This window comes from Pleuronectes platessa, chromosome 3, assembly GCF_947347685.1.
Source record: "Pleuronectes platessa chromosome 3, fPlePla1.1, whole genome shotgun sequence".
Taxonomy (NCBI): Eukaryota; Metazoa; Chordata; class Actinopteri; order Pleuronectiformes; family Pleuronectidae; genus Pleuronectes; species Pleuronectes platessa.
This window is the reverse complement of record NC_070628.1, coordinates 27554172-27574602: the sequence shown is the minus strand read 5'-3', so window position 1 is coordinate 27574602 and position 20431 is coordinate 27554172. Positions and strand designations below refer to the sequence as shown.

The following is a 20431-nucleotide window of genomic DNA, read 5'->3' as shown; positions in this document are numbered from 1 at the left end:
TGTGTGAAGCATACATATATTGATATGTTTGTATGAATGTATGTTTGTGTGTATGTATGCATAGATAGATAGATAGATAGATAGATACATAGATAGATAGATAGATAGATAGATAGATAGATAGATAGATAGATGATTTTAAATGTAAACTAGTTTTTTGTTGTTTTGAGCTTTTATACAATAATATTGCCTCTAATATAATATTGACTGTTTTATTAAATAAGGTATAATTATCAGTGTTGGGAGTAACGCGGTACAAAGTAACGCATTACTGTAATTCCACTACTTTTAGCGGTAACGAGCATGTAAGGAAGTATTTTTTTTAAATCAAGTAACGCAGTTACAATTATTAAAATATAAATTAGTTTTTTACTCGCGTTACTCTCTTTTGCAAAGGTGCCCATACGTCGATCGCTATCTACCGGTTGATTGCGAAGGTAGTGGGTCAATCTCACGACTGCACAAGAGGCAGTCATCAGGACGCTCCTGCGCGCGCATATCCTGCGGCGCACATCCTGCGGCGCACATAAATAAAAAATATATTTAAAAATATATATATATATATATTTTTTTTTTATTAAATCAAATTAATAAAAAAACTGCGCGCACACATCCTGCGGCGCACATAAATAAAAAATATATTTAAAAATAAAAAATAATATTTTTTTAATTAAATCAAATTAATAAAAAAACTGGGCACGCAGATCCTGCAGCGCACATCCTGCGGCGCACATCGTGCGGCGCACATCCTGTGGCGCACATAAATAAAAAATATATTTAAACAAATATGTATATACATTTTTTATTAAATCAAATTAATATAAAAACTGCACGCCCACATCCGGTGGCTTATATCCTGCGGCGCACATCCTGCGGACAGCGCACATCCTAAATAAAAACACAAATTAAATGCTGACCCCTGACCTAGGGGAAACACTGACAGCATTGGCGTGTCTATTATATCTGGCTCGGTAAGAGCTACAGGCATTTACGTAAGGGGAGCCTGATTCTCTCTCCAAAGAGGAAATAGGCTCTCAGATCATAAGTTTGAGAAGCTTCTCCTTTTGAGGTACAATAACTGGTTTGAGAGCTAGCAATGTTGTGGCTACTGGTCAGAGGTGAGAGATGAGACTTGTTAGCCCATTTTAACGTTTGTTGAGAATCTCATCTCTTATCTCTATTTAGCTCTGCCTTATGAGGCATGTTTGTTAAACCATTTTGTTAACCTTTTGTTAAATCACATATTCATTTAAATGCAGCACCTCAAGGCACCTTTGTTTTCTCTTTTAATTAGTGTTAATACTGTAGGCCATTGGTTCCCAAACTGGGGTACATGTACCCCCAGGGGTACGCAAAGTGGTTCAGGGGGTACGCAGGGGGAATATTTGATTTAGGTTTTGCATAGCTCAACATCTATTGTTTCCTATCGCACGTGCTGCGCGGGGTACATAGCTGGAGATTGAATATCTGAAGGGGTACGCGACTGTAAAAAGTTTGGGATCCACTGCAGGCCAATCACTTTTATTTCATTGGGCCTAATGTGGTAAAAAAAACACTGCTAAATGACTGAGACAGTTCAAAAATACCTTTTAATACTTAACTTAATAATTTTGTATTAAGTTAAGTATTAAAAGGTATTTCAAAAATACCTTTTAATACTTAACTTAATAATTTTGTATTAAGTTAAGTATTAAAAGGTATTTTTGAACTACTGCCTGATTTGAAGGCCTGTTGCCCTGTTGATTACAAAAAATTTGTTTATTGTGTTTAACTCTTCAGTACTATTCATATTCATTACATTTAAAAAGCAGGCATAAAAGTAACTTAAAATTGACTTCCCCTAGTAACTAATTACTTTTGATATACAGTAACTGGTGAAGTAATTCAATTACTTATAAAATAAGTAACTAGTAACTGTAACTAATTACAAATTTTCAGTAGCTTGCCCAAAACTGATAATTATATTGTTTTGTTCACATTTCTTGAAAATACAAATATTTGTCATGTTTCTTTAAATCGTATTGGTCACGCCCCGGAATATTGTGTTTGGTACTTCCGGTAGTACTGTCATGGCGGCGCCCAGAACAAACTGACCTGAAGAAAAACCAAAACATTAATTTAGATCAACATTCTCTACAGAGCCGCTGCAGCCATGATGTTAAAGGACGTGGTGAAGTGGAATAAACGAGTGTCAGCAGTTTACGCTCTCGGTATCTGGAGCATGATCGGTTCATACGCGTATTACAAATACACAGATCGTGATGAGGACAAACCCGGTGAGAGACACACACTCTCTCTCTCTCTCTCTCTCTCTCTCTCTCTCCGTGTGTGTGTCTGTTTGTATCTGTGTTGCTGCTGTGATGGGAAGTAATTAAACACAAACAACCAGAGAGTCTGCATGAATAAACATGAACCCACTGGGATAATATGGATAACTGACCACAGCTATCAAAACAGGGAATGTACTGTATATGTTTTTCCTTTGTGAAATGCTGTAACTTTGTTTTGAGAAGTGCTGTATAAATAAGATATCATCATAGTAAATAATAAAGATATTACTATTGTTGTTTTGCAATGCACATCAGCTGGAGAAACAGGTTGGCATAGATAAATGAGCAAAAAAAGCCATGCAATATATATATGTTATACAAATATTAACAAGATACAAAATGCAGCTGCCATGCTGATCCATCAGTAATAATAATGATCCAATTCAAAATAATAGCTGATTATAATAATAATGACTGAAAAATTGTCTTGACTACATTTTGCTTAAATTACCTCTGTACTCTAACATAACTTTGAATACTAGAGGACAAATATTTGTTAACATTGTCAGATTCCTGCTTAAGTGTTAGGTCTGATAACTAAAGTCATGTTAATTTTGACATTGAGACCCTTCTAACTTTGTCAATTAAATGATGTCCTACACTCAGTTTACTTTCTGATCCCTAAATCCCTTTTTATTTCCTCCCTCCACCTCAGAGAAAAGAAAAGAAAGGGTAGAAGAGCCGGAGGATCCAAACCAAGTTGTGTACGTGACACCTCACACTAAAACTGTCATCGTCTACAAGGAAGACTTTGTCCCGTACAGCACAAGGATCTTGAGTTTCATCAAATCATTCAGCGGTGGACCTGGGACTGGAGACAGTGACAAGTAGCTGCATCAGCACAAAAGACTGAATCCACTGGAAGTTCAATATCGTCATGAGTCAAACTTTGTGACGCGCAATATATGCATTTTTGAGAACATTATTATAATAGGGAAGAGGAAGAGTCCAATGCATTCTACTCAAGCTGTCATAATGTTTGGATGCAAACTGACTGTCACCATACATAACATGTTATATTATTAAAATAATATAACACTTCCACCTTTTACAGTTGCCACCATGCTTGAATAAACTCATATTTAAACATGTGCTCAGATTCCATTATCTTATTTTATAATGTTAATATCTGAGGCCAATAGGATACTTAATATAATTGAAGGCATTATTATTGGCAGATCAACTGAATGTTGTGCTACTATCCTAGTGTTAACACACAACAGTCCGGTACTACCTGCTGATATTGTACTGATATAACAGAAGCTAAATAAATTCTACTCATGTGAAACATTAAACTGTTGTTTACTCAGAGTCAGAGATGTTCATTAATCAGAGCTTCTCAGGGAGACTTGTTAGAGGCAGCTAGATTCAGCCACCATTATTTACGCCGAGGAAGTTCTGTTTCCGTCAGCGTTTGTTTGTCTGTTAGCAAGATTACTCCAAGACTACTCAACTGATGACGTTTTGTGGACGGGTGGAACATGACGAAAGAAATACATTTAGGTGCAGATCCAGATCAGGAGGCTGATTCACTTTCTTTAACTATTTGAGACATGATGTTTTTAAACATTCTAGTTGATTTCTCAGGATATAATTCATAGCTGTTGATGAAATCAGGCATGTTTGGGGGAAAGATTTTTATGACTGTGTGCAATTTGGTGAAAATCCAAATAAAAATCTGGATCCAGTGAATTTAAACATGGTTTCATAAGGGGACTGTTGGGCCTTTACAGAGGTATTTTACATTTTATTAACTCCTGTATTCTCCCTTCTGTGACATGTCATCTACTACAAAAATTATTGGAAACTTTTTTGATTATACAAGAATTCAACACTATAGCAAACTGCCGCCTCAAAATATACAGCTGAATTGAGTCTATATAGAACAACATAGAAATCTCCACAAAACTGAACACTAGAAGTGTAAGTTATGTCTTACGGGGCAATCCCCTTTATCCACAACTTTGCAAATATGTTGCGATTCACATTTCCTATTAACATTCACAGTGACTGTTGCTATGACAGCTACATCCTACAATAAAGCCTCTGTGGTGAAAAGAGTATTACTGAAGTAAAATTCGCCCAAAATTGTATGTGTCTGCAAAAATGTAAGTTCAAAGAGACATTAAGGTTTATATCTTATAGTTATCATGACATGCATTAACATGGAAAGAGCAATTGTTCTCTAACAGGTGAGGAATGTGCTAATTAGAGCTACTAAGTAACCGCTTGTTTAGGTGGAGGTTCTAAGATTTTTCTAAATCAGGGGCCATAGAGGGGCCCCGATTTGCAACATCCATCAGAATTGCTAAATCTATCAGATGCACATTTAAGTCATTCCTTGATTACTGCTGTAGCTCTATAGCTTGGAGCAAAGACACATCATTGAATATAACTTGAAAATGTGTCCTAGTTCAAGCAAAATGTGTTCATCGAATAAGCTTTGAAAATTAAAACTAATGACAGGACAGGGACATTTCAGGGGCCACTCAGATTTCAGCAGGGACCAGTTGGATCCGCCCCTGGCTGTGAGATAAAAGATAAAAGGTTTTACAACATTGCGATGTAGTGAGGAAAAGGATAAATGACCTAGAGCTTAGCAAAGTGAAAGCAGGAGGTTCAGTTCCGCCTCCTGAGTCTGAGTCAGTTTCTATCACAGGCCTGTCCCAGTAGAGGAAGTGTTCTACGAGCTGCTGCCGCTAGATGGCGACAGCTGGGAAGTTGTTCACGTGTGTGTTCCTCCAACAGCAAAACAATGAGAGCGATCGTGCAGAGGGTTACCAAGGCGACTGTGACAGGTAACATGCTTCTCTCCAGCTGAATGAAAGTGTCATGCTAAGTTTAGTTAGCCGAGGCTAGCAACTTTCATTAAGAAAGCCCGCTGGCCCTACACGTCAGCTGCGGCTAGCGGCGTTAGCATTAGCACTGGCAGCTAAGTGAGACGTGGGCCACAGAGACTGTCAGTGAGAGACCAGAGTCCAGAAAGAGGAAACAGGCTCGATCACTGCACCAACAAGTGTTTTCTGTGTGTCTGGTGGTCTCACTGCTACTTCCTGTCATTCATCCATTCAGCTCTTCATTCCCTCTGTGTGTTTTCCTGCAGTGGGAGAGGAGCAGGTCAGCTCGATAGGCCGAGGACTGTGTGTCCTGCTGGGTGTGTCTGTGGAGGACACCCAGAAGGATGCTGACTACATGTGAGTGTGTGTGGGACCAGCACCCTGACTGAATCACAAACCATCACTGCTGTGCTCCAAGAGTGGTATCAGTGTGGCAGGGAGGTTCCAGTTGTGGAGTTTCATGCACTCATCCACAGTACTCATGTTATGCTACTTTATATTTATTCTTCACACTATGGCAGAAGGAAACATATTCGCCGAATTCACTCATTTCTAAAGGCTCCTGTTGTTAGATTGCAAATTAAGATTGCACAGGGAAACCTATAAAGGCCATTCATTGTCATATAGCATATATACTAGTATATCAAATTGTTAGAATTAACTCCATATTAACAGGACACAACATCAAATTGCTGTGGCCATGATAATGCATCAGGAATAATATTAAAAACGGCACATTTCGTATACAGTGGGTTGGATAACACAGTTTATGCACGTTTCACAAATTAAAATTGTATGAATCTGAAGACTGAGTACAAGTACCTAAACTGCATTTAAAAACCTGCAGCAGCTTACGAGCTTAGTATAAATGTTCACACTTGAATTAAATTATTACAACTTTGACAAACAATAAAGGTAACATAATTGTGAAAGATATACTGTTTAAGACAATACAAATAATATACAAATTAACACTTTCTGTATGTTCAGCAGTTATAGTATACAGTAAATTGCAAATCCACTGGGGCCTTAAGTTCCCTGCCAGTTTTGATTAGATTGATCACAGTTTTTCTTAAAGTCTCATAATAGACAGATGTGGATGATTCACTGCAGCTCGAACTCCTTCCTCTCATTCTCCTCTTGTTGTCAGAGTACGCAAGATCCTGAACCTGCGGCTGTTTGAAGACGAGAACGGCCGAGCCTGGAGCAAAAGCGTCATGGACAGGGACTTCGAGGTGCTGTGTGTGAGCCAGTTCACTCTGCAGTGTATACTAAAGGGCAACAAGCCAGACTTCCACTCAGCCATGCCTGCAGAGCTGGCCCAGCCCTTCTACAACAGCATCCTGGAGAACATGAGGAGCATCTACAAGCCAGAGCTGATCAAGGGTGAGTAGATACTTTTACAGTCCTTGAGTCGTGCGTTCCCACTGCTGTTTGACCTTATACGCTGCAGTTTTAATAGTAGATTACCTCTTTTATTTTGAATTTACTGTATATATATCTGGTGAGAACATGAAGAGTGGCCACACAGTCAATGATTTTTGTCTCACGCTCTTATGAATATATAAACTGTTAATTTGATCAGTATATTATTGTTGTTGTGATCAAGTAAAAATACTATTAAATAGACTGAGTTATTATCATTAATAAAATACGATCAAAGTGATTGGCATTACAGATTATGATGGGAAATCTTGACATGGTCAATATTAATAATAAGAAGAAAAATATGAATTTGTTTTGTAAAGCATTTTTTAAAACACAGTTACAAAATAACAAGTAAATGTAAAAAAAAACTTCGAAAATAAGACCTAAATAATACAGTGGAAGATCAAATGATCTAAAACAGATATGGAAAAAAAAGATAGAAACTATATTCACTAAAAACGCCTTCCTGTACACATATACCATCACAGACACACATGCGTACATACATACATGTATATACATGTGTGTGTGTGTACATATATATGAAATCATTGACAGCAATAGTTTATATCTTCATGTTAAAAACAGTTAGAACTTAAAGAGTCTTTGTGAAAAGTGTAACGAAAAGAGTTAGTGCCGAGTCCCAGGAGGTTGCAGTCAGGACAACACAGTGACAAGACCCTGTTCACAGCTAATTAAAATAAAAGTGTTGAGGGTCACCACTACCACTCACTTATAAGTTTGGACCAGAGCCCTTTTCCCCTGCCCTTTAATTTTCTGTTTGCCCACCTCAGTGTAGCGTTATGGCAATTTAGGGGTAGGTAGAGGTGGATTATCTGTGCTTTGATGCAATGGCGGTGACAGTGAACTGGGTCAGCCCCCCTGGGAGCAGGTGTGGCGAACACCGTGTCCCAGCAAGAGTGGCATAAGGCTTCCTAATTAGTCCCGCACCCCACCAGAAGAGAAATATGATTATGCAGCAGTTTTCCACTGCGGCCTGTGCCTTCATTGTGCTGATGTTCTCATTATTCTTGTGGAGCCAGTGGAAGAAAAGAGAATATTAAAGTTGAAACCTCTCCTCGTAGAGAACCTTCATCTTTTGTCCCCAATGTCTCCAGACTCCACGTTATCCTACGTCTTCATGAAGCATCGTCTGCCAACAAATTCACTGCCTTTTACTGCTGCTTAATTTCATGTTCTGGCACCATTTAGGTTATAATAATCTCTACTAAACTGTGGCAGTGATACTTATATATATAGTATGAAATATTGCTTTATGTGATTTCCTTCAGTGTTGATTCTCTCTGCTCATTCTTTATGACTTGTTAAATCTCTTTGTGTGTGTTGTCTTTAATTTTGTTTTTCTAGACGGGCAGTTTGGAGCCTACATGCAGGTCAACATACAAAATGATGGACCTGTAACCATTGAACTGACTTCACCTGCTGGTCCCAAAGACGCCAAACTGGTAGGTTGTTAAATGAGAAGTTTTAAGTAGTTTGATGGGTAAAAAATCCTAACTGAAAGTCACGCTCTTTCTTTAGTCTTTGCAGTCACTGAGTTATTGAGATGGCTCAGTTGCCTTGTGGTTTAAACCTCAGAGAAAAAAACTAAGAAATACAACTTTTCATTTCAGACTATTTTGAAGGTACCTTTTAATGACAGATTTTAAAGCATATGTGTTAAATAAATTTTAGTTTTCATTTATTCTGCAACTGCACTAAAAGAAAAACAACTTTAAAATGTGCACAAAAAGTCATTCCTCTTTTTAGAGCAGACGTATTATTTAAAAAAAAATGTACCACTAGATGGTGCTATCTGCTTTTCAGTTGAGTGCAGTCACTTGAAACATGGATTGTCCAAATATGTCGGTTTTGAAATTTATATTTATTTTCCATCACTTCTCACCTAATCTAATTAATATTTTTACAAATGACATAGCACAACCCATATTTGAGTCCAGTACTGATATTTAAAAGTTTAACTTAAAAACACAGCACCTACACCTTTTAATAAGAATTGCATTTTATTGTTGGAAAATTAAGCCCTGACATTACAGTACATTTTCAAGTGGCAATAGATAAGCTTCTGCTTTCTTGCTTTGCTGGCTAAAGAATAATGACGACACAATGATCTCCAATTTCTCTTTTGGAATTGACGTCTCACTGCTGCTTACAATTACATCCTGACATCAATCAGTTAATCAATACTGATGTATTTGTGAGAATATAAGATAGGCGATTATTATGTGATGATGTATTGGACAGTTCTACATTTGGTTAGCGTACATCTGTTACATTCCCTGGACACATTTGACTGTATTAAGCTTAAGATGTTTGGGTTGAAAATGAAAAGGTTATTCGTTTCTCTCCATCTGTGGACGCAGATACTCAGAACTGAAGAACAAATACTTAGCAGGAGCACATGCTGTCTCCTGGTTGTACACTATAGAAAAAGCATTAAACTACTTCAAGCTAAGTAAGGAGGACGAATTACCTCAGTTATATTTGGATATTCAGACAAAAAAGAACTTGGAATACCCAGAGAGCAACAATCACGTCCTTGCCAAGATCAACGTCTGCCATTGTCACCTCTTCCATAGCCTTGTGGAGCGGGACTGATTCACTGTGTCCTCGCTCAGTCACCCCCGTGGCGACGCTGCCATCCTCCCAGTTGAGTTAGTCAAGCGTACCTCGGTGTGTGTGAGTGCGTGTGCATGTGTTTGTGTGCACGAGTGCTGTGTGGAGTGCCACAGATGATTGGCACAGGCCCACATGAGGAGGCTCTGTGGAGCTTGTTGTGGCCACTTTAATTTCACCCTCTGTCCTACCTGTCTCCTAGGGAGGAGACCTGCTCTCTGTAAGCTCTTCCTGTTCTCTCTTCACTGTGATATACTGCACTGTACGTCTCGTACATCAAGGGTCCAACCCCTTTTCAGATGGAAAAATTAAACGAAGTTTAATAAATCATCTGCAGTAAATGCAGACAGGTGCTCTGACAGCTCGACGGGTCTCCACGTGCTCCATTCCTTTAGAGAAAAGGTGAAAAGGTTCTATGACGGCAGATCATCTTAATTTGTCGTCTTAGGTTCTGACAACTTGTGATTTACAGGGAGAATGAAACCTCCGGGTTTTTAAGTAACAACCAACATATTCCCAGAAGTCAGCCTCTTGAGGGAAAATTAGGAACCTGAAGTTCAAATCAAGTGTCTCAGATTTGTGAATATAAGATTAATGTGATTGTGAGGAATTAACTTTTCATTGAAAATAATAAGATAATGATTATGTTTGATGAGTTTTTTGGACAGTTCATGATACAGGGATGTTTTTTTTTTTTTTACATATTCCTGCTTCAATAGGGAAGAGAACACACTTTCAGACCAAGACACTTGACACATGCTTGTGGCTCTGTGAGGCTGCACTTTGGCACAATGATACCCAATAAGTGGCCATGCTCAATGTGTTAATTATAACATGTTTTTTCCCCCATTATTCAAGAGTCTAGTGTTTCAATTTGAGAGCTCAAACTGCGCTTGCATTCAGATTTCCTGCGCTTCAGCTCCAGCTGTTCTCTCCCTACTCACACTGCTTCTGTGCCTGTGTAAAATGTCTGTTCTTGGATTTGTCATTTTATGCCTCTGCTCCAGTGACAGCCAGTAGCTGGAGGCATTATGTTTTCGGGTTTTCCGTCCGTCTGTACTTTTCGTCCTTCTGTTCGTCCACTCGTCAGAATGCCTTGAGGGAATGTCATCAAGTTTGGTACGAACGGTCACTTGGACTCAAAGATGAACTGATTTGATTTTGGTGCCTGGAGGTCAAATGTCAAGGTCACAGTGACCTTATCTTTTTACCAGTAGTCTCTTTGACTCAAAGATAAGGCAGCGGTATACAACCGTGGTGCGGTAATTCTAGTTTTCTACTGCGTTTGGATTTTGTCTGTCAAAATTCCTCAACCAATAGACATACAGGTGTTGAAAAGACAAATGAAATTGTCCCACCCTTGTTGTGGATACATTAGCTTTACTTCTTTGCAAGTCCCTTACAAGAGTACATGAGCCCAGAGCCGTTACAGAACTCTCAAAGAAGTGAAGAACAGAAGGAACAAAATATCAGAGCAGAGGAGAAATCGGAGTTCGCACTGAAGCAAGTGTGAGTATAAGGAGAGAGCTGAAGCTCAAGTGCAAGTGCACAGGTTGAGCACAAGCAAAGCAAATCTTATCACAAGCAGGGGCTATTTGAGTGCAAGCTCATGGTTTTGAGAAAAAGCATCACAAAATATGAACGTGAAATCAATCAGTCTGCTCTCAAACTGAAAAACCATGCTCTTGATAAAGATATGAAAGATTAGCTTGTTATCATGCTTTAGTCTTCCAGTGAGTATAAACATAAAGCTGGGTCTAATGGGAATGTTAACGGTTTTAAGGAACCAAATAAAAATGTTAATTTTGTCAGTAGACTTCACCTCACTGTACAAAGAATGTATCATTGGTTGTACCAGTAGCAATATTGGTATTGTATTGGTTTGATCGCCATCCTCAGACAAACTATTATAATAACATAACATTTTATAATTATAATAATTAATACATTTATTTAAAAAAAAATCCACACATCGTCGACACTGATTTTAAGTCATTCCTACCTTTATATTATCATGGATTGACAGTAGCTATGAAATCTCAAGTGAAAAAAATCGTTTTCATGATTTGGGTATAACAAGTAAATTGCTTATGAGCGTAACTTTTTTTAATTCTCTCCAGATCAGACCTAACACAATGTTTCTTGCTCTGAATCAATTAAAATGATGAATACGCCTTCATAAAAATGCCCTGGTAGCAGACATTTTGACTTACCATAGTGCAAAAATCACAGATGGAACCAATACCATTAATGGTGGCTCCATTCCGGCAATTAATATAAAGAGCTGCAGTGATTTATATTGTTTAAGCTCTGTTTTTACCCCTGTAATGACTCTGTGCCTCCAGTTCGGGAACCGCTGCATTCATCAGAAATCTGTGTCTTTAGTGAGGTTCATTGTGGCTATTGAATATATATTTGCAAGACTGTTCTGTGTTTATTGGGTTGTAAATAAAACCAAACCACAATAATGGTTAGTTGCAGCCATAGACATCTCTCTGTAAAAACCACCAGTAAAGGCTTTCAGTACCAGTGTAAGTACAGATCATAAGGTAACTAATGTGGATATGAAACTCTCCTCCTCAGTAACGGGGCGAGTCTCTCAGCCACTTATTCCAGCTATTTGAAAAAAAGTTCATATATTCATCTCTTTGAATCAGTTCTTGATATGTCCGTCGAACCCGGCCAACTTCCTTATGTGTTGGCTTCGGTCCGGCTTTGGCTGCTCTCCCTTTTCGGGACTTGGCTCGCTTGCCCAAAGTGAGGGATATTAAGCAGTCCTCAGAATTTTAATCTTGTCTATTTAGGATGTTTTGCTGTGGGGGCCGAGCAGCCAAAGCCAAGGCTGAACATGAGGGATAAAAGGCCAGCCAATAGGCAAAGCTTGGCACAGGGGGGGGATGAAGCAACAGCCAAGAGACACTGTTCCTTTCTTTCCATGAATCAGGGATTTGGTCCACTGCAGGGTCAAGGAGCAGGCAAACAATGGCGTTATCCAGGAATGAAACTCATTCAGTTTGTACGTGCTCTCTGTGGATACTCATCTGCATTTTTCTGTTTGTTCACCTGACTGTTTGTGCATTTTCTTTTTTGCGATCTGGGCTGAAACCAAACACACACAGAAATTATGTAATGTCTGACCATGTAAGGTCAAGATTTGATTAGATCGTAAATCAGAGTTTGGGTTTAAGAGTTTCAAGTGATGTTTGCATCGTGGAAAAGAAAGACTGGAGTTTTTTTTCTCCTGTGTCCATTTTGTGTTCAGATGTTGAACGTTTGTGTATTTTCTGTGCACCAGATACAACAGCATGCTAATGGGTTCAAGTGGGAATAACACAGAATTTTTTGTGCTCTTTGAATAATGTAATGTCTTATGCAGTGCTTTGGATTTTTAACATGACATTCAGTTCATAAATATTTCCTTAGCAGCCATAAAAGTTTTAGCACCTGTGTTTACAGGCCTATTTTGGATGACGGGCAGCATACCCACTTCTTCATTACTGTTGTGGTGTTTCATGAGCCGTGAAGAATACAATGAGAAAAGGAGGAGGAGCGGGTTTGATTGGAGTAGTGACTATCGGCACTGAGTGGCATTGTGAAGAGCTGTTTTGGAGCGTGTGAGAGGCAGTGCATGCAGTCACAACAACAGAGTCATTGAAGTGATCATATGACGACCCGGAATAGCTCCAAATGAGCAGAGATTGGAAGTGGCTGTGTATTCACAAAGGCTGGTCAGATTTGGCGTGTTGGTCTGTGGTGCTGACGTGTTCATCCATATTTGTCTGGTTCAATTTGCTAATTCTCATGCGTGTTGGGACCTTTGGGTGAAAGCTGAACACACTGCAAAGGTCATGATGTGCAAGGCATGATGCAGTGCGTTCCTGCTTAGTGCCTCAGACACCAGCAGCCACAGATTGAGGAGGGTTTTAATATATTTAATGAGGGAAAGAAAACGCAGACTGGCAAACTAGTCAAAGTGTGGATAGTGGACCTGAGCTAGATTAGATGGTGGACAGGACTCGGACAGAAATTTAAGTTTGGGTTAAGCTAGGTTTGTTCACATAGGCCGACTATTGCATGTGAGCTTACAGTATAAAAGACAATGCCTTTTCACAACCATTTACAAGATGCACATGTGTAATCAGGGTAAACAGTAAAAGCTGCAACCATGGTAACAACAACTGCGTGACAGGATAACACCATCTTATGTGCTTCAGCTAACATTAAACACATCAGGCTTGGGTTTGGTGTCGACATTAAAACAGAATGACTGTCAGGTTGGGGTCGGTCGGTTATACTCTCTCAAACTCAGCTCCGGTTCAGACAGACGTGTTAGAGTGTCACACAACAAACCCCTTGAAAAGTCTTAAATATTTTTGTACAACATTAAATATTCAAAAATTTAAGATTGTAAGGTAAGGGTTTCTTAGGTTCTATTGAGAGTTAACTTTTAAAATCCGTTTCCATGGAAGTTTGTGACATCCAGAGAAAAAAATGAATTATCTTCACAAAATATAACAAAAAAGTAAGGATTTGGGTTTGTGGCTAAACTTTACTCATAGAAACAAGCTAATTGAGAAACTAGGTATCAGGCCATTATATATCGGGAAACTATTCTACTACACACATTGGGAGGAAAAAGTAGAATTTAAGACGTTCATTTTCACCATAGTGGCTGTGACATAATATGTTTTGGCTCTGTTCACTCTCCACAGTTAAGATAAAGTAAAGGGCAGAAAATAATTAAATATGACATAAATTTCAAATGAAGCAGCAGAAAAATTTATTATTTTAGTTGAGCTACAATGTTAATGAGCAGAAAATATATATTTCTAAAACATCAATGGTAAATATCAGCTTGCTGCTCATGCCATAGCTGGATGCATCGAGTTCAGGCATGTGTATGGGAATAAGCACGAGGCAAGTAGAAAGTAGATGTGGATCGGTCTGATGTCGGTCATGTGTAGGGATTTTTCTTTAACTCTTTTTCTCCCTCTTGAGGCAAATAAATATTGCTAAGGGAAATTTTATGGAAGAATCGAAGCATTTGTATCTATTATTCATGACGTGTCTCATAGATGACTGCTAACTGTGCGTCATCTCTTTTGACATGATAATAATGTACATGTAAAGAATTTATTTATGACCCAGGCTTTCCTGTTCTTTGTGTTTACCTCAGCTGTCAAAGCAGGAAAAGCAGCAGCAGAGGAAAGAGAAGACGCGCTCCAAAGGCCCCTCAGAGTCAGGCAGGGAGAAGAGCGCCCTACGTTCCCGACAGGACCCGAACGCCAGTAGTGGAGCAGAGGGTGACGTGTCCTCAGAGAGGGAGCCCTAGGTGAGCAGGCTGAGGGAGCCAAGGAGACACACACAAACACATGCAGCCACTTCCAGCACACATTTGTACAGACCACCAGACTGCAGGTCCCTAAAGTATCACAAGTGTCTTTAATTATGTAAACCTGAGGTTTCTCTGAAAGAGAGCAAATAGAAACTGAATCGGTCTTAACTGTACCTTTTATGGCACTTTCACTAGTTATAAAAAACAGTTACTATCAAGATATATATGTCACCTGCATATACAAGCACATTTGCACCTACACATACTCAGACATGTAAGCATCCAAAGTAGGAACCAAAACACACTCACACACATACACTCACACACCTTAATAGAGTGAGAAAAATTGTGTACATTTTCTCAAGTCAGATCACTCACATTTCAGGACTAAAGATGAATACATTATCAATTACTGTTCGAACAATATCCTGCATAATGCTTTATATACCACACGTGAGAATACATAATTTGAATGACATGCCCAAAATAATGGTAAGTTTAATATTTCATGAAATTATTTTCCACTGGTACTTCTTGTGTACCAAGTGGTAAATATCCTGTGACTCTATCCGGGAGTCTTGTCATGATTTAAATAAATAACATTTTTAAAGTGATTTAGATCTGTGTTTTAAAGCCCTGAGGCCTTTATAAGATAAATAAAGCTAGTGATGCTACAGATACTACGTATTAAAATGTCTTTTCCATAACTTTATTTGATTTACTTCTAACCACCATTTATATATGTAAATAGTCACAGCATAATGTATTTCAAAGTATCCTGTATAACCCTGAGCAGTTGAGAGACAATGTTCAGATAGTTTACAGCTGTGCCTCTTTGCAAGAGATAGCAGTTCTTTTATTTTCCTTTGCACTGTCAACAAATACAGTTGTTCCCAAAAATAGTTATATCCCATGTATTACACTGTTGCATTGTGGCAGTGCAATTTGCAGTGATAGGCAGTTACCGTCTCCTCACCATCTCTGTTTTCCACATCTTCTTTTCCTGACCGGGCTTGCTCTCTTTGTAATTGTTGACATTGCGGTGAAATACGGCAATGCTCATGAGAGACAGACTGGTTTATTTCTCGTTCTGTGGCTCACATTGCGGGGATGAGGAAGAGGAGTGGAAGAGGAGGAGGGGTTTAAGGTTGCTCTTATTTGCCTTCAGTATTTGTTTACTAGTGCAAAAAGAGTGGCGTTCTGGGAGAATAGAGACGGGGAGGCAATGAGTCAGTTCCCTCCATGTCCCTTCTGCTCTCCCTGCTGAGGCTGCTGCTGCTGCTGCTGCTGCTGGCTCCTGTGGCACAGCTCGTCTCCCTGTGTGAACTCTCTCACAGACAAGCACATTAGCGGACACGCCGTCAAACTGGCAGTGGAACTGCAAAACCAAGCTTTCTGCTCCTCTATTCTCACAGATATGTAGTCGGTTACATAGAAACACGTATGATACCAGTACAGGTGTGGTGCATTATTTTTGTTTTCTCATGTACAGCCTTGTCTGTTCTGTAACGTTACACACACACACACTTTCCCATGTAGGCCCTTGTAAGCCTGTAGTCCTATCCCAAACTCTCTTACAGCAGGGGGCCCTGCGTTGTAATCCCCTAGTGCATGTTGGGTAAATATGTGCCCCAAGACATGGAAGCTTCTGGACCTGGTTACGTAAGATGTCTCTGTCTGACAGAGAGCCAGAGCGAAGGGTGAGATGGGAGAAAGAGGGAGGAAATGAGAAAGAAGGAGAAGCCGAACGAAAATGTCTGATAAGTCGGGAGACTTGTTTAGTTTTTCATCTGGGGGTGTGCAGCAGGGGAGTGCAACAGCAGCACTCCTGGAAACGCATGCGCTGTGGTGGGAGGAGAGGTGGACGAGGGGAATTTGGATGTTAGAGAGATGTCAGACAAGGGGGCCTGCTTGCTTGGCTTTGTCACTGCATATTTTAAAAAGGGAATTTGTGTCCCTGAGGTTTGCTTGTCATGACTTAAACATGAGGAGTTTGCGCTTTTCCTCTGAATGAGTAATTTGAGACACTCGACTCCTCCATTATCCCTCCTGGTCTTCCTTCCGTCCCGTCGGCACTGTTCTAATTTTGACAGTTTACAAGAAGGTCTCTGCTGTCAGCAATTTTCAACCCACATTCAAAAATCCTTTTTAATTGTTTGCAAGTCTACCACCTATTCCAGACCTGTCAGGGATTGATTTAGACAGTAGATGGAACTTCATTTAAAAAATGTATAGGGCTGCTTACAGAGCGAAAACCATATCAGTTTTATGATTCAGGTAACTATTCACCACCAAATGATCTGCTCTGGAGAAATAGAGCAGATCATCTGCAGTGGAGTCTCAGCCTTTCGGACCCAGATGTGGGTCAGGATAAGGGCAGTGTTTCTTTGAAGCTGCACTAATATACATTTTTCATATGTAGAATTGCATCTAATGATTGTTAATATAAAGGATGAACCTGACGAGAGCTACCAACCTCTGCAATGTCCCTCAGGAGGACATGAGTCAGCTCATTATTTTGTGGCTAACACTATTGCTCACATAAACAGAAAACTATAAGCAAAGGAAATAATCAACCGAAGTTTGAACATTAGTCTAAAACTCACTCCAAACCCCAAAAAATGTGCTTGAATCTGATGTTCCAATGGATGTGTAAATAGCCATTTGTTTTTTTGCAAAAATGTTTTGGCCCTAAAAACTTCCTAAAGGTTATAGACTACTATGTAGATTCAAGTGCTGATAGCACTGCCCTCAAGTGGCCCAAAAGTCCATTAAAGTCCACCCTCTCACAGCTTTAAAGGGAGAGGGTGTTACTTTTGAAAAAACATAATTCCTGAAGCTGTATCCCCGTGTGTCAGGCAGAGCAATGCAAGCAGGGTCGTTTCACTGCCTTGTGTGTGTTTGGGACAAAATAACTCCACAGCACATTGTTGGATTTGCACAAAACTTGGTGGTAATATTACTTGGGAGTGGATCTCCACATGAAATACTTTTTGAGCTGATCGGTCAAAGGTCAAAATAGATTTTCTATGATATTTCAGTAAATCACAATCTAAAGCATGTATTGAACACAAAATTAGTTCCTGTCATATGATGTTAAATAAGTAAACTCATGTAGAAGTCACAAAGATGTCAGAAAATGTCTAAACTAGACTAAAATGTAATTCGTTTTCGTCGACTAAAACTAGACTAAAACTAAGGATAAAAATGACTAAATGTGACTAAAACTAATTTAAATTTTCGTCAAAAGACTAAGACTAAGACTAAATCAAAAATAGCTGCCAAAATTAACATTGGACCAACATGACTTCTGTTTTCTCTCATTGCAGTTATCGTACCGGGGACATGACGGTGATCCCAGTTTCCTCAGGAAGGCCTTAATCCTCAGTGACTTACACCTGATTGTGGACCGTCCTCCTTCCTCTTTGGAAATCAGCAGAATTATTTTGACCTGTAACAGAACATCGTCACCTCACTTGTGTCCTTGGTCTCTCGTCTTGGGGATCAGATAAGGCCGGCTAGGTGTAAACACAGGAACAAAGAGGATGTGAGAGGGATGGAACAGACCTAAACAGCTTTCTGTGCTCTCCTTCTGTCTCTTTCCTTCTGCTTTTCAGTCCACATTGCTTTCTCTATCTGTCTTTCTCTGTCCAGCTTTCTCCTCAGATTCTTTCTACTTGTCTCACTCTCTGCCGGCTGTCCCCACCTAATCTCTTCTTAGGGATATGGCACCCGACCCTGAAGCATAGCTCAGCTCCAAGTCCTTTGCTTAGAGAACGTCAAAAGGTCATTAGGACAGTGATAATGTAACAGCCTTGCCATATTGATTAAAGAATTGACTGGCATAGCTTCATGTGTGTGATCGATTTTAAAAGGTTATTGTACCCTTATTAACAGACAATGTTTTAAGGTCCAACGGAACTGGCTCCTGCACATGTTGACTCTGTAAACTACATGCTCTGTTCTGTTTTTTGAGAGAAACATCTGTAGGTAAACACAACAAATATTTGATTGGTAGACACATAGACTGTATATATAAATGGACAATGTCTCCACTTGGTACCACTAGAAGCCATAATATCCTGGATATGAACATTGCGCTCTAATGCCGATGGCATCATCTGAAGCCAGGTGGAGTTGCAGTATTGAAGTCCTGCCAATCATGACATGTTAGACCCTGCTATTGTAGCATTAAGGAACAGATTAAAAGTTTTTAACTGAATTACTTAAAATGACAGAAACCATCTTAAGAAAAATTGTATTTGACATGTACTCCCATCCACTAACATGGAGGAGGCAGGGGTAATGACCTATACTGCAGCCAGCCACCAGGGGGCGATCAAGGAACTTTGGCTTCAGTTTTGGGGGAGTGGTCTTCGATGTCTTCAATCTTTTTATACAGTCTATGGTTAGACACAGCACAACAAGCAAAAAGCTTTCAACACCAACCCACATTAGCGTTCAAACTAATGTATCCTTCTGGTCCTACAAGCATGGGCACATGTTTTTTTTTGGTTTACCTTACCTTGCTTAGTTAGTTAACAATCACCAGGACAGTGCACTGCTAACATTAATTTGCAGGCAAGCAAGATAGCCGAATAGCTTAGAAACTAACAGCAGGCATCAACATCAGATAAGTTAGATGCTATTGGGTGTGTCCTCGCTTGTTAACGACAGTAACTAGGCCAAATTTGTTTACTAGGGTTGTTTGTACACTGGCTCAGGTGTCAGTCAACCCTACACATCCAGAAAACCAAAAGCTAAACGAGATTTTTTTTGATCCCCTTACAGAATGATGGTTTTGACTGCAGGGAGGGACAGGGTCAGGTCAAGCAGCTGAGTGACTGTGAGTGAGTTTGTTTCGATCACTTGTATTCTACCTGGGGAGAGGAGCCAGCTGTGCTTCACATTCAGTGTGACTGGGCACACACACAAACACATCATCCAGTTTTTACTACTGTAATGCTTGTGCTTGTTATGCTGTCCTGCTGTCACTCGACAGATCTGAATGTACGTTTTATTATTTTATAAAGACATCAATAGACAAAACCTGGCTTATGTTTCATTTGTGGTTTTCCACTGCTTGTTCTGCTTGTTTTGGATGATGCGAAAGCAAAGAAGCTTGTCCTTGTTTCTCATTTCAGCATCACCACCTGGATCATCTCACTGTCCCAACTTTTTTTTTCTTTCTAGTGCAAGCTATTTCTAGCCTACCATACCCCCTCTCTCTCTCCACTGGTGCTGATCTGATGTTTCTCCAGGTTGTGAAGAGCAGAAGGAAAGTGAGAGGAGCTGCTGCAGCCTGGACTACCTCTCGGAGAGAGACGACATGACCCAAATATGTCTGCTTGCTAACCAGCCTCAGTACAAAGCTTCTTTAACATATAGAACTGCAGCTCTGCTCTGCAGTGAAAGCATTGTGATCCCAATGCCAAGCAGGTTTTACTACAAAAGCAGGGAGTAGTGTGTGTCTGAGACCATTGCAGTAGATCAAAGCTGTAATGGGGTGTGAACAGGGAGTGTTGTGTGGGGCAGATGTTCAGGGTTTGTCTATCTATTGAATCACCTGTGTATGTCAAACCAATATGGCGGTTTGTGTGTCTTTGTGCGGACACCCTGTGCTGCAGGGCAGGGCAGTAGGAGTGGGCGCGGTGTCAGTCGGACATGGGAAAGTGGGTTAAATTCCAGGCATTCTCATACATCTGAAGCTACGTTGTTTCTGGTTGTCTTCTCAACTACTTATCTTACATCTTGTGTGTGTATGCAAGTCCTTTGCCAAGCCCACTGGCTATGGAAAAACAATTTAACTGGATTTAATTTGTTGCCCCCCCTCCTCCTTCCTCTTTGCTCCTTCCCCTCACTTT

The 20431-nt window shown here is 39.8% G+C and overlaps 2 protein-coding genes across 2 annotated transcripts; both read left to right on the top strand.

Moving 5' to 3' along the window:
• The first annotated feature begins 2046 nt into the window (after nucleotides 1–2046).
• Nucleotides 2047–3421, top strand: LOC128436782 (small integral membrane protein 26). The gene is made up of 2 exons (XM_053418636.1): nucleotides 2047–2276; nucleotides 2986–3421. The coding sequence occupies exons 1-2, from the start codon at nucleotides 2153–2155 to the stop codon at nucleotides 3159–3161; spliced, it is 300 nt and encodes a 99-aa protein (XP_053274611.1). The 5' UTR covers nucleotides 2047–2152; the 3' UTR covers nucleotides 3162–3421.
• Nucleotides 3422–5005: 1584 nt separating this feature from the next.
• dtd1 (D-aminoacyl-tRNA deacylase 1) lies at nucleotides 5006–19616 on the top strand. The gene is made up of 6 exons (XM_053418616.1): nucleotides 5006–5128; nucleotides 5434–5524; nucleotides 6318–6553; nucleotides 7964–8061; nucleotides 14409–14564; nucleotides 17897–19616. Exons 1-5 carry the CDS (start codon nucleotides 5086–5088, stop codon nucleotides 14562–14564), a joined length of 624 nt encoding a protein of 207 aa, XP_053274591.1. The 5' UTR covers nucleotides 5006–5085; the 3' UTR covers nucleotides 17897–19616.
• The last annotated feature ends 815 nt before the right edge of the window (nucleotides 19617–20431 follow it).